General features: G+C 40.7%; 1 protein-coding gene across 2 annotated transcripts in view; it reads right to left on the bottom strand.

Annotated features, from left to right (window-relative positions):
- dnah10 (dynein axonemal heavy chain 10) overlaps nucleotides 1-15,325 on the bottom strand; it is a 313,740-nt gene that overhangs the window by 157,027 nt on the left and 141,388 nt on the right. For both annotated transcript variants that reach the window (XM_042101375.1, XM_042101376.1), the window contains 2 exons: nucleotides 5,354-5,476; nucleotides 4,221-4,454 (listed from right to left, as the gene is read on the bottom strand). In XM_042101375.1, the coding sequence (XP_041957309.1) occupies nucleotides 4,221-4,454; nucleotides 5,354-5,476 (357 nt within the window). The remainder of the gene's footprint in view (nucleotides 1-4,220; nucleotides 4,455-5,353; nucleotides 5,477-15,325) is intronic.

The raw sequence follows: 15,325 nt of genomic DNA, 5'->3' as shown, positions 1-15,325 counted from the left end.
GAAAGGCTTTGTGAATAACGCATGCACACACGCACGCATTCTGAGACCTGTCACCCATCATCGTAAGGGTGGTGTTTGGAATCATGCCCGCGTTACAATCATCAGCCAATCAAGGTGGTCACGCTTGCCCATTTACCCAAATTAATGGTTGAATATTACTGATGATCATTGTTATTTAAGAACATGCAGTGTGCGTAGGGTACCAAAAACATCTTGCTCGTAAAAAAGCATCATAACGCACATTCTGGCGGGTCTGTTATTTACTGTAGGCTGCGCAAACCACAAGCCTTTAGCCTATTTTGGGCAAGCCTGCATTCATTCATTCATTCATTCATTCATTTGTTCATTCATTCATTCATTCAACCTTTATTTATTCTCGGAGGGTCATTGAGGGAAGCCCTCATTTTCAATGAAGCCGAGATTACAGACGTGAAGCAAAGCGCTCCACAAACAAGACAACATTCGAGGCCTTATGTTGAAGAATTGTATATAAAGCCTGCGCTAACAGTAATCCTCCTGCCGCTGATAGGCCTACCACAGCTGTGGATAGTGTGGAATGTTCAAGTAATAACACAATCCAATGTGTGTCTCAATTGTCTCCCGCTGACCACCTCACACATTTCTCTAGATTTTGCAACAAACTTACATGACACAATGCCATAAAATATGCCAGTTTTAGGACACAGAATAATGTTTGTAATGATACCAGGTAGGCCTACGTTTAACAGTAACAAGTGTAATGAGCTATTCATTGTCGAAGGTGAAATTGTCGAAGGTGAAATTCTTACTTTGGAAAACAAACATTTGCCGATATCATTGCCGATCATCAGAATATTGCAACAGATTCTGTGTGTTCTGGACTGCAGGTAACTTGTTAAACCAGTGGTTCTCAAACTTTTATTTCATTCCCCACTTTGATCAAGGGGCATGACTGATGATAGTGGAGATAACGTGTTATCCCGAGGCTTTTGCAAGTCAGCATCTTCGACGGTAGTTATTAAAAATATAAGTTTTCGATGTCCCAAACGGAGAGCCATACTTTATTGTTTTTAACGATCTCTATGCTACTTACAAAAATGTAGGCATGGGGACATGATGAAGTAGGCTATCCAACTGTCCTGTGTTAAATTATTGTGATTATACGAGCCAGTGGTTTTCAAACATTATGCGTGACTCGGACATCTAACTAAATGCAACAGGCTCATATCGTCCTAGCATTCGCAAAATGAGGACCAGTGTTTTGTCAAATTGCAAATAGCTATTCGTTTTAACGAATTTTTATGATAGTATGAAGTGCTTTTTGTATAGGCTACTATCTTAATCTTGGAATATGGGGAGGGAAGTGGCGCGTCTGCAGTCAGCCAAATATGAATGTAATTCTGCGGCATAAGCAGATGTATTTGTTTATTATACAGAAAAATAAAAATGACATGTCAATTGACTACATTGCAGTCAAGAAGTAGGGCAAATTAAGACACTGTTTTGATTTGTGTAGTTGCGTTACCCCCAACACTGACAATAACATAGACAGCCAGTTAAGATATTTTTTCGTTTTGTGGAGCGGCACCGGTAGGCTATCAAAAGCAGATTTCGATTTTTGCTACCACCGTGTAGTCAAGCCTTAAGCCATACCCAAGTAGCCTTAATCGAGGTAATGTTTAATTACGATTTATTTTGTTATTGAATTCGTAGGCTGGGATTCCTCTCGGTAACAATTACCACTGACAGAGCAATGTACAGTGGCAGAGCGACGCACAGTGGCTGAAAGTGGTACTAAAGCTTCACGCAGCTTCACGCCGCGTAATGCGCGACTGAAGTGGCCATTTGAAAGCGATGCCCACTGTATATTTTGTCCAAATGATGTCTTTCTATCATCGTTGCACTCGGAGAAAACCAGAATGTTTAATTTGTCCTGCGTTTCTTCTACGGCTGCAAACGCTCACTCGCCGTTAACCAAATATTTCTTTATTAGGGCAGGGCAGGCATATTTCTGGCTATTAAATTATTTCTAAACCAGTCTGCTAAAGTCTGTAGTGAAGTCTGTGTAGGGTTTTCCAGCTCCATTTCTTTTTACGAGACACCCTGCTCACTTGAGACTCTGCCGGTTGTTGCAGTGTCGCTGCAGCGTCACTGGAAAAATACAAATTAAAGTCGCGTGATGCTGCGTGATCCCTCGCGGTCCGCGCTGGCCAAGTCGAAGCACTGCCCACTGTAGGTCCTTTTATCACAGAGTTACAGGCGATAAATGCGATGGTCAAAAGTAAACGTCATTAGCGGTTTATTACGGAAGCCGAGAGAGGCCAGGTCATATCATTATTTTTTTCACCTTGTTATCTCGAGGTATCAAAATAATTAATTTGTGATCTCGGGAAAACAACACAATTAATTCATGATCACGGGAAAACGACCGAGACGTCTAGCTAGTCACGACCTCAGCGTTTCCATCCAACTCATCCGTGGTAATGTGCATAAATAAAATGCAACACCTATTGATTCCAATTATGGGACACTTTGCCTACGTTGAGTGAAATGAACACCCTCCTCTCTGTGGTCGGAATTCATTCCGTCATCTAATTTATTATTCAGTAGGCTATTATTGAATGCTTAGCTGGAATGATGTTTTTCCCTATCGTCTTATTTTTTAAAGCAGGCGTACCTGCTACGGGTTTTCTACAGGAATGGCATGTTTGAACGGGCACTGCACAGTTGTAAACTTGCTACGTGTGCGAAACCTTTGGCATCAGCAAAACATCTGTGCACCGATGTGTGTATTCAGTTTGCTTTATCCTACGGGAACAAGCAAGAGAGCACATCAAGTTGCCTAATGTTGGGGAAGCGCAAGAGACTGCTGAGTTTCTGTGAAGGTTAGGCTTTTTATGCACATTTCACGTAGTTAAAATGCGCATTAGGAAGTTTGATGGAAACGCGACTATCTCCGCCAGTAGCCTAAAGATGAGCCGGGCCAGTCTTCTGGAGGTGCCACGGACTAATCTTAAAATTATTCCCAATTAGGAAACGCAGTGCACAATTAGGAAACGCAGTGCAATCTCCCCCTGCGTCAACCCCTGATCAAAATATTCCCCTATCAGCTGGTCGATTATTCCAGACATGACAATGAAGGAAAAGTAGCCTACAAACACTGCAAAAAACTGCTTATCTAATAAAATCTAAGATTATTAGTCTTAATATCAAGATAAAAATAACTAGTTTGTTTTATGAAATAACATTTTGTACTATAGAAACATTATATATCATTGGAAACATGTATTATTCTAGCTATATAAATGGCATAGTGCATGGTATTTCCATAACCGCTAGATACAGCGCTTCACGATGACGGCAATGAGTAGTTAACAGAAGACGCAATCTATCTGAATATCTGCAATCTAGCAATCTATCTGAAATAACACCTATTTGAAGTAGGCCTATTATTCATGTCACATATTGTGTGTTAGTGTAGGCTACATACAGTAGCTTAAACTGTAGGCCATGTTTAAACTGTATTTCGAGTTTAATGTCAGCATGTCGACTTTAAAGTCGACACGTCGAGATTAAAGTAGATATGATATTTCAACTTTATTCTTGAAATATCGAGTTTAATGTCGACATGGCGACTTTAAAGTCAACATGTCGAGTTTAATCTCGCCATGGCAAAAATATTTTTCTTCATGTGTGGCCCTAATACTCCGTCGTAGTATACTGTATACATAAATACATACATATACATAAAGACAGACAGAGAGACAGACAGAGGTACACTGCAAAAAATGAATTCTAACCAAGTGTTATTGATCTCATATTAAGATTAAAAAATCTATTTGGTATTGTTTTTAGTATGAAAAGACTTACCTAGCGCCCTATCAAAAGAGCATTTTGACTTAATTTAAGAAGACTTTAACTTATTTTAAGGAGTCTTATCAAGATAAATTTGCTCAACGCACTGGCAGACAAATTTGCTTGTTTTTAGGACAAATTTGCTTAACGCACTGGCAGACAAATTTGCTTGTTTTCAAGATGAGATGTCTTAAAATAAGTCAAATTTCTTTTAAATTAAGTCAAATGATTTATACTGAAAACAATACCAACTAGTTTTTTTTATCTTGATATAAGATTAATAACACTTGGTTAGATTTGGTTAGATAAGCAGTTTTTGCAGTGTAGGAACCCCTGGTTGAGTTGACATAGAAAACAACTTGTATGAAACTGTGCTCATTAATTACCTTGATCATGTGCTCTTGTACACATGTTGGCTCACTGCTTCCCAGAATACTGAGCAGCTCATCATCAGAAATAAAAAAAAATCTGGGAAAGGCATTACGCTTAGAATCCAAGTAGTCATTCAGGCTTTTCTGACATCGTTCTAATCCATCACTCAAACTCAGTAAGTCAATCAAGCGATTTGGCATGAGGCAGCACCTCTTAATACCAGGGTCCTTCACTGTATCTGCCATAATCTGTTTGGAAAAAAACAAAAACATTGTTAAACACGCCAAGCAATGTTTGTATTGAATTGAATATTACAGGGCGGTTTTACTGTCAAAGGGAGGCTTAAGAAGATATTACAATCAGGGGTAATTGTGGGTGACATGTTTTTGTTGAAAATATTTTCTTGAGATTTTCTTTTTTCTCAGAATAAATTTGCTTCCCTTCAAGGCTGGATTTTTCCTCATTGTTTTCATTGTGAGATTCCAATAAATCACCAAGTACCTAACTTGTAAAATAATTTAACACAATTTAAGAAGAGTTTGCCTTATTTAAAGACATCTCATCCTAAAAACAAGAAAATGTGTCTGCCAGTGCGTTAAGCAAATTTGTCCTAAAAACAAGCAAATCTGGCTGCCAGTCTGTCGAGCAAATTTGTCTTGATAAGACTTCCACTTTTCCTACACCAGCTCACATCCCAAAACATGGGTTGGCCGCCCTGGTCACTCACAGCAGAACGTAAATATGCTTACATTTCATATCAATTCAATTTCATTTTCTTCTGAAAACTTATTCCAGCAATTCACTTCATATGCATGTAATATCTGTGTGATGAGTACTCGGCGAGCAATTTAACAGTGAAGAAAGGGTATGAATTTTGATGCAATTTGCCACTAAGGGTCACTAATAAAGCAATTTAGACAGGCAGTGGTTTACACATGTTTTCCATCCAACCAGAGCATGTTTACACTTTCAATTAAATTTTTTGAGCAGTTATAAAATATACACGTACTAACAATGTTTACCACATTGTTACGTCATGTCAGAGATAAAGGCAGTGTAAGTTGATTGATTTACATTGCATTCACACCTACATCTTGCTATTGGTGTAAAATCCCAGTCAACGAAAATAAACTAAAAAAATAAAAACCTTTTTGAACATTTTGTCAATATTGTCAAACTTCTTGGCCTCCTCAGGAAGTTGGGAACGAATATCTCCTCCAATGAAGATGCTCTCCAAGTACATCCATTTACGTTGCACCAACATCCAAACCTTGAAAAAAAAATGTTTAGATTCATAGATAAGATTCATTCATGTCAGTCACACAAGTGTTTACACCTTCCACAACCATAATGTTGGGAATGATTGGAAATGGCAGTAAGTATACAGAGGTCCATCAAGACCAACATTACTGTGTTCCTGTGGCATGTTGTGTTTGATAACCTGAAAAAGCAACAAAACAAGCCTTCTTTAGATTCACTGAGTGTCAGTGCGGCATCAGAAATTGAAGTGTTTGAGGATGATAGGAAAGTAACATTTGAAATGAAATCCCATCTGTAGTGTCCAGCATAACAGTGTCCAGAGCTTATGTTGAACCCTGCTCACACTGCAAAAAATGAATTCTAACCAAATGTTATTGATCTTATATTATGATTAAAAAATCTATTTGGTATTGTTTTTAGTATAAAAAGACTTACCTAGCGCCCTCTCAAAAGATCATTTTCACTTAATTTAAGAAGACTTTAACTTATTTTAAGGAGTCTTATCAAGACAAATTTGCTCAACGCACTGGCAGACAAATTTGCTTGTTTTTAGGACAAATTTGCTTAAGGCACTTGTTTTCAAGATGAGATGTCTTAAAATAAGTCCTTTTTTTTTAAATTAAGGTCAAATGATTTCACAAGAAAGCACTAGGTAAGTCTCTTTATACTGAAAACAATACCAACTTTTTTATCTTGATATAAGATTAATAACACTTGGTTAGATTTTGTTAGATAAGCAGTTTTTGCAGTGCACCTGATTCTTCTAAGGGACCATTATGCAAAATAAAGTGAGATAAGAATAGAATAGCCTCGTTAATACTGTGGCCCATCCAGGAACTTAAACCCAGGAACTTTGGCCTAGGCTACAAGCACCAGGGCTAGAGTTCCTGCTGGGTTCACATCATCATAGGCCATTTTACCAACTGCCAAAATGTATACATAAATTCATCAAAACAAGATACTGCGCTACATGACACAGTTACCATGTAACCGTAGCAACATTCATTGTGATGTGTAAGCACGCGTGTCTTAGGTCTGGTGCTAGATCAGTGGCCCTGACCATTAAAGGAGCGGTTTGTAGGATTGTTACCGAACGTTCTGTAGGCCAAAATCAAAACACTGGTGAACGTTCTCAAGACTACCTAGACGCGAGCCTCTTCTGGGTTGCCAGATGTAATGAAGACTTAGCTAATGTTAGTTGACCTGCAGCTGCTTTAACGTTTCTCCAACCATGCGCACTGTGCGTACAACTTTTCAACGCTTTTATTCATGAAATCATTCAATATTACAACAATAAAAATAGCTTGTGTACTGTCTTAATTTAAATATGCTTTGCGCACAAATGCCTATGTAAAGCGAACATCTCAACATAAGGATACATTAGAAGATGATGATTGTTGTAAGCTTAAACTTTGTCACATGATAAGCAGTTCTGGCGCTTAAAAATGCAACGTTCCATTCAGTCATAAATCATTCAAGCGTAGTGCTCGTCATGAAAAGAAATCAGCAGCTAATATTTTATTACTACTTTGGAATACAACCCTAGCGGCCCTCCTGTCTCAAACCATGACCCAGCTACACATTACGGAAATAGTGAAAACAAAAAATGCCTCTCTAACCAACCTAACATATTTCGCTGAAGTTAACGATGCAGATGGCGTTTAGCCTAGGCTACCTGTTGTGGAGAAATATGGTCAGCTCTGCATCAGACTTAATCTTCTTCGTTTGACGAAGACGTCACCATCTCAGGAAGGCTCCTCCGGTGTCCACTTAATTGGTTTCTTGTTTTAATTTTGAAAATTTGCCTGCCTCTCATAGGCTACTCGTTCATGAACTGACAGCTGTTGACGGTGGCCTTTGCTAAACTGGCAACCCAAATAGGAGAACGCGCCAGTCCATTATTAATATGCTATTCTAGAATTAAATCATTCAAAACATAAACGAAAATTATAAGAGATTCTGGCCCGTAACTCATTTTTTTTAAGGGTTATAGTAATGTTGTAAAATAAGCCATTACTTCAGTTCATCGTGTTTCCTTACTCTCTGACGACATATGGTGATCATTTTTGCAATGGTTACAATTTATTTTCCATTATTTCCTACATACTGGTCCTTTAAGTTGGGTTTGTTGCAGGTTTGGTCCTATACAGCAAAGCCGTAGTTATGATGTCAACATTGGGGGAGGGACCAAATCTGTGGTGGTGACTGGGGGACCCCCAAACAGAATTTCAATACATAAATAAGTAATTAGTCAGTTTGACAAGTTCATTGACAAGTCAGTCAATTAGGGTATTCCAAACTTTTGACATACATAGGCATGAACAGATTATTAACCCCTGGGCACAGATGTAAAAAGGCCCCCCCAGTCAAGATAGGGGGGTCCGGGGGCACGCTCCGCTGGAAGATTTTTTTAAAAACCACCCTTTAAATGATGACTTCTGGTGAGTTTTGTGGAAAGAGAAGAGAAGGGTGGTGTTCCGTGTTCTCCCCACGGAAAGGGCAACCCAGTGGACAAAGGATATTACTCTGTATTCCACATTTGTTTGTTTATTTTTTCACAAAGGGAACCAGGTAAAAAACCAAGTGGCTGCACACCGGGTCGAAAGTCATTACAAACTAAATGAATCTCGTGCTTCCTTTTCACGTAGTAAACACCGGTCACATGTACTCACAGGACACTCTTCTCCTAAAGAGGCATTACACTATTGGGCTGCTAAACCTCAAACGTTTCTCCATAAGTGTTACTGGCAGCATTTATAGCTCTGGTTTAAGGTAAACATTTTATCAAGCATGTAAATAAGAAATAACAAAACTTCACAAATGACAGTACTCCACAGAAAACACCTCCCACTTAAAGCTGCAGTTGGCAAGTCTGACAGAGGGGACAAAATTTTGAATGTTTACAACTCTCATGCCCCTCCCCCACTACCACAGAGCACCCTCTCATCGAGTTTGTGCTCGTCAGTGCGCACCAGACTGCACCAGACTGTGATTGACAGTCAGATCTCACACAGCCCTGCTCTGATTGGACCAGAAGAACTGGGAGCTGTGGATTTTTGCAAAACAAATAACAGGCTCTAGATAGAGGTAGAAGTGCTGTTTTTTTCTAAAACCTGCTGATTTATGTTGTTTTGTCGGAGCATAGTGTCGGTTTCAGTGAATATGATCAAAAAAATCTTTTGATCCAGGGAATTTACCAAAATCACTCACCTCTCAAAGCATTTGGGTCAGCAATCCAGACGAGGTCGCAGATTTTGACGTTCCTCTCTGTCCGGTGCCACTTGTGTGGAATGAACAGACTTGGGCCAGCTAATTCCCTCCACTTTGCCCAGAACCGGTGCACTCCGATTTGACTTAAACGACGCCAGGGATGGGTCTCTAGGTCAAGCCCGCTGGTGTCTCCTTCAAGCAATGCTTGACCCAGTATGAGGGAGTTGGGTGTTAAGTACTAGACCGAGTCCTCCTGTTCTTGAGCTCTGGCATCAATTGGGTGTTCGTTTGTCAGGTTGTCTGCCTGATAGAACAGAGTTTGGAGCTCCCCCCATGTGAGAGACCCTGTAGCTACTCGAGGCTCATGAGCGCCCTCTTCAAAAGCTTCACAGCTGCCTCGCAGCTCCATTCCTGTGGGGTGCATCTGCAGGGTGAAAATCCCACTTCCATTCAGTCCCGTTCTTAGCAGCTACATCTTCTATGGACGCAGCCTGCAGGCAAGCCAGATGTTTATGCAGCTCACACAGATGAAGTTGATGCCTCTGTTGGACCATAGTTTCCTTGGATGCCCCCTCAAAGCAACAAAGCAGGAGTATGCTTGGAGGAAGCTTTCTGCCGACTGGTCATCGGTGAGGTCCGCATGGACGGCTCTCGAGGCCATACAACAGAAAACAATGCCCCAGACCTTCTTGCTTGTCCTTCTTTTAACAGCGTCTTTCACCTCGAAGGGGCCAAAAAGGTTGAGGGTTGCATACTCAAATGGGCTTGCTCTTTTGGTACACTCGAGGGAGATCACTCATTACTTGCTGGCACATCTTGGCTCTTTTCTTTCTGCAGATGACACAGTTGTTCAGCACCTTCTTCGTCCCTGCATGATCCAGGCTTTCCTTCTGGTTCGTAGAAGGGTAGAGGCGACACCTTCATGGTTTTCCTCATGTGCCTCCCTGGCCAGTAGGGTTGCGAGCCACGACTGGCATGGGATTAGCGGTACAGCCACTCTATCCTCATACCAGCATTGGAGTCCTGTATTTTCCTCCTTCTGACAACCAGGCGATCCAGGGTTATGTTGCGGAACTCTTGAGCTGCGAGAGCTAGATCTTTGAAAGCTGTTGCTCTTTCTTCCACAGACAGGTATGGTCTTGCCTCCCACTTTGACTGAACTGGGGCCTGACTGTTACCCAGCCAGATTTCTACTGCTTGTCTCATCCAGGCGATGGTCCCGCACAGTCGTGCCAGTGAACTGAACCGTCGGGGGTCCACAAGGCGTACAAGCGCAACACTGGTTGGGCCTGACCATTTCCTGGGCTTGGCTCCTGCTGTGACCAGTGCCAAGAACGCCTTTCTTCCGAAGTTCTCCGATCTCAGCAATAGAAGAGTTGATCTCTCTGGCAGTTTTCACAGGCCAATCTGATTCAGGCAACTTCAAAAATTCTGGGTCTTCCTGCCAGACTGATCCTTCAGCAAGCTCCTCATAGTCCGGTTGACAGCCCATAGAGCCCCATTGTGGACCCGGAAATGTTGAGTACACCAAAGTTTTATGATGGAAATATATACTATGGGCAATTTGTGTAATTGAGCTAATTAGCATAATCACCTATATTGATCATATTATAAGAGCTGCTTGGACAAAATAGACAATGTGAGTATGTTTTTAGGGGTTACTGGTGATGCTGAGTCCATATCTGACATTTTCAAGATTCAAAATCACTATTTAAACTCGGTTTGGTCACGTTTTTACCCTCATTAAGCTGATTTTGCTGAGTTTTTTGGTCCAATTTAGACAGATTTTTGGAGGATAGGGCTGTAGCGATATACAGTAGGGCTGTAATGATACGAATCGAATTGTTAGGTTGGTGTATCACGATTTTTTACCCATGGTGATACGAACCTCGATTTTTCTTTTTTTTGGAGGGGGGGGGTAGACATTTCAATAGCCTACCTTAGAACACCAGAGGATTACAATATAATATATCTGTATTATTTTATATCCTGATATAAAAAGAGAGAATACTGAATGTCTGATATTTATGACAGCACACTTTATGCAGATTAGCCTATAGCTTAGGCTTACTATTTCAAAGTAGCATAGTTGGCTAGCTTATCATAGTCTACTGATTGGACTGTTCAGTTTCCTCATGTGTGTTTAAGGAAATACTGTTCTTCTTGGGACAAGCCCTTTTGGGAAACATTGGTATTGAGATGATCATTCAACTTGAATGCAAGAGCTTTAACAAATGTGCAGCATGCTAATGATGCTAAGCAGATTTAATAGTGTAACGATTGATGAGACAGCGTTGTCTAATCATAAGCTTTATTAACCCTTACAAGCCCGAAAGTTCTAATTTCGTTAAAATTTTAACGATGACCAATCATCTAATATCTCAGCTGTCCAATGACTGATTTTATTTCTGAAATATTCCCCGTAATGCTGACAACATAAGCTTCAATTTGATATGATTGGTTAAGGGGTTTATGGCGCGAAATGTTTTGGATACTTGAAGATGAGTCGTGAAAAAAACTTTTCACTTCAGTCATACATTTTAACATGAACCGCCAGATGCCACCTGCACTTCGTTGGAGTTTACCTCGACTGGAAACCACACAGCTGGATAAACTGAGGTAATATATATTTTACATCGTTTCTAGTTATGGTTAATCTTAATTTGTAGTCATAAAATCATGTTATTTGACAGTAATATGCTTTCTCATCAGCGTCAACATTATGGCATAGCGGGGGGTAAGTGCATCGTCATGTAACTTTAGCTAGCTGCATTACTGTGCATGTTGGAGCAAATGACATCTACAGAGAACAGCTGTATGTCAAAGAAGATTTCAAGGAACTTTTCTCGGCCCTATATGAGCTTGGAATACAAATTTTCATCAGTGGCCCACTCCCAGCAGAGGGAAGCTTTGTATTTTCCAGACTATTCAGTTTAAACACCTGGCTCGCAAAAACATGCTTTTCAGTTGGGATGAATTTTATTGACAATTTTAACCTTTTTTGGAATCGCAGGGAATACTTCAGACCAAATAGCACAGAGCTGAGTTGGACTGGGGCCAAGATCTTAACCGAATACTATCACCTCTCTCTCCTGCACCCAACATTTTTTCTGCCAACCTTGAGCCGAGCCTCTGATAGGCGCTCAGTGGCCATACAGACGGAACAAGCGGATGACATCAACAACTCAGCTAAACCAAAACACTCTGCACAGGCTGAAACAGAGATATGCCCAACCTCCCCTGCTGTGGGGCCCTCTGATAACCACCCGCTAGCCTCCACTGAAATGCAGACCTTGGAGAAACATAAACAACCAGCTCAACAATGCCAAGCCATGTCCACTGGACAAGATAAGATGGGTGCTGCTAAAATGACTCAAAGTCAATCACTGGCGTCAAACTCCCTGGAATCTCAGCAAACAAATGGATGTGATGAGCATGAGGAGATAGCACCTATCAAAGCTGCTGAGAGGATATCAGAAAGGAAGGGTCATGTTGTAACACCAGTACCAATACCCCTCCCCACCTCCGTCGTCTCCTTGTCACCACAAAGACACAACAACATGGAATACACTACTGGAATACATGCTGAAAGCGGAGCATCTGCAACAAACTTCCCAGAACCTCAGCAGGCAGATGGAGACTCTGGATCAATTTTCAACCCCAACCTCCTTGATTTCCCATCACCACCCACACCCAATCACGTCCCCACCCAATCAAACTCCCCAGGCCACACAAACCCCCCTAATCTCTCATCCCCATCCCCACCCCTTCATCCCACCACCCACTCAAACTCCACAGGATCCCCTGAATACCCATCACCATCCCCACCCAAGCACATGATGTTCCCTGCAAGAATGGAGAGACTGCTACCAGTAGCCATGCAGAGTTTTACTAGCCCAAGATCATTAGCACCAAAGAAGCGAAGGGCACCTCCACCCCCTCGCCCTCCCCCTCCCCGTTTAGAAGGATCTCTTAAGCAGCAGCAACCTCTTAGTTCATTTTCTCAGCCGGCATATAGCATGGAATGTGCAGTGGAAAATACAGATGGCAGCAGCAGGGGACAATTATATGATGACTGTATTGCATGATATTCTCAGGGTCCCTGCAATATAAATGGTACTGACAGTAGTTTTGAGAACATGCCGGGACCCAGTAAGCCCATGACATTCTCTATTCCTGTATTGACAAGAAATAGAACACAAATGCATCGAGCTTATAGGGTAAACCAGTCCAATCTCCTACCCGTACCACATCAACCTCAGATTTCCCCCATGGATCATATTTCCCCAACACTTAAACTAACAAAACTAGCACTCCTAAATATCAGATCTCTTTCAAACAAATCATTCTTAATTCATGATCTAATTTGCACACACAACCTTGATTTTTTACTTTTAACTGAGACATGGTTAGATCAAGCAAACAGTGCTGCTACTCTCATCGAATCAGCTCCCCCAAACTTCAGTTTTTTGAGTGCTACCAGAGCAAATAAAAGAGGTGGGGGGATAGCCACAATTTTCAAGACGTCTTTTCAGTGCAATCAGTCGTCATTCGGTGACTTTACTTCATTTGAATATCTGTGTGCATGCATTAAGTCTTCTCCTCAGATTTTATTACTGACAATTTACAGGCCTCCAAAACATTCAGCTAAAGTTTTTCTTGAAGAGCTAGGTGAACTGCTATCAGTTGTTTGCATAGAGTATGACTGTCTTATTATATCAGGGGATCTAAACTTGCATGTGGATAATCCTGAAAACAATTATGCCAAGGAATTCATTGCACTAATCGATACTTTCTCCCTAACACAGCATGTACAGGGGCCAACACACTCTCTCGGCCATACCCTCGACCTTGTTATCACAAAGGGTCTCGATGTCTCTACAGCTGTTAAAGACCTGGCCTTATCTGATCATTTTTGCGTGTTCTTTGATGTGTCTATGTCCCCACACACTCAAAACACAGCTATGATGGTAAAAAGGAGAATCATAAATGATCAGACAAGTGCTCTCTTTGAGCAAGCACTTTCACTAAAGTCAAGTCAACTGTCAGACTCTGAAGACTTATTTGATCACTTTAATGCAAAAATGGCAAACATTATGGATGACATTGCTCCATTACAATTCAAGAAAGTTAAGGACAAACAGAAAGCACCATGGAGGCAAAATCCAGCAGTTAAACTTCTAAAAAGAGAGTGTAGGAAGACTGAAAGAAAATGGCGTAAATACAAACTTCAGATCCACTATGAAATCCATAAAGAGATGCTCCGCACATATAACTCTGAAATATGCAAAGCAAGACAGTCTTTCTTTTCTAACATTATCAATAGAAGTTCAAATAACACTCGTATTCTATTTTCAACTGTTGATAAGTTAACAAATCCCCCCTCACAATTAGCGCCTGAACTTCTCTCAACTAATAAATGCAATGAGTTTTCATCTTTTTTTAAAGGTAAAATTGACAAAATCAGACTCAACATATCTGCTCAATTACAAATTCAACAACCTGAACTTCCAGCAACAAACAGAGGGAAACTAAACTTGATGTCAGAGTTCAGCTTGATAGACTACGAAACACTTGAAAAAACGGTACAGAATCTCAGCCCTTCCACATGTGTCTTAGACACTCTGCCTACCAATTTCTTCAAAACTGTTTTTCACCTCATAGCGGCGGATGTCCTTCAAATTGTAAATGTATCATTGCTGTCTGGCACTTTTCCTAAGTCACTGAAAACAGCTGTTGTAAAGCCACTTCTCAAGAAGAATAACCTGGATGCCTCCATGCTAAACAATTACAGGCCCATATCCAATCTACCTTACATCAAATGGGTATTTTGATTACTTTCAGTCTGGTTTTCGGGCAAATCACAGCACTGAAACAGCTCTCATTAAAGTTTCCAATGACATACGCCTCAACACAGATTCAGGTAAAACATCAGTCCTAGTGCTACTGGACCTTAGTGCAGCATTTGACACTGTTGATCACAATATTTTACTACACAGACTAGAACACTGGGTTGGATTTACAGGCATAGTTATCAGCTGGCTAAAATCATATCTACAAGAAAGGAGCTTCTTTGTTGCCATCGGAAACTGTACCTCAACACCAACGTCCTTGACCTGTGGTGTTCCCCAGGGGTCGATCTTGGGGCCACTATTATTCAACCTCTATATGCTCCCACTTGGACAAATCATTCAAAATAATTTGATTTCATATCATAGCTATGCAGATGACACACAAGTTTACTTAGCTCTATCACCAAACAACTATGGTCCTCTTGAATCTATGTGTCAGTGTATAGAACAAATCAACACCTGGATGTCTCAAAATTTTCTTCAGCTGAACAAAGAAAAAACTGAAGTAATTATATTTGGTAAAAATGAGGAAAGACTTAGGGTTGCCACTCTCCTTGACACAAAAGGGTTGAAGGCAAAGGATACTGTTAAAAACCTTGGTGTATTAATTGACAGTGATCTAAATTTCAACAGCCACATGAAAGCGATAACTAAATCAGCTTTTTACCACCTCAAAAATATTGTCAAACTCAGAGGGCTGATGTGAAAACATGACTTAGAAAAACTCATTCATGCATTTATCTCCAGCAGGGTTGATTACTGCAATGGACTGTTGACAGGCCTTCCTAAAAAGACTA

The sequence above is a fragment of the Alosa sapidissima genome, chromosome 8 (assembly GCF_018492685.1).
Source record: "Alosa sapidissima isolate fAloSap1 chromosome 8, fAloSap1.pri, whole genome shotgun sequence".
Lineage (NCBI taxonomy): Eukaryota > Metazoa > Chordata > Actinopteri > Clupeiformes > Clupeidae > Alosa > Alosa sapidissima.
This window is presented reverse-complemented; position numbering and strand designations above follow the sequence as displayed.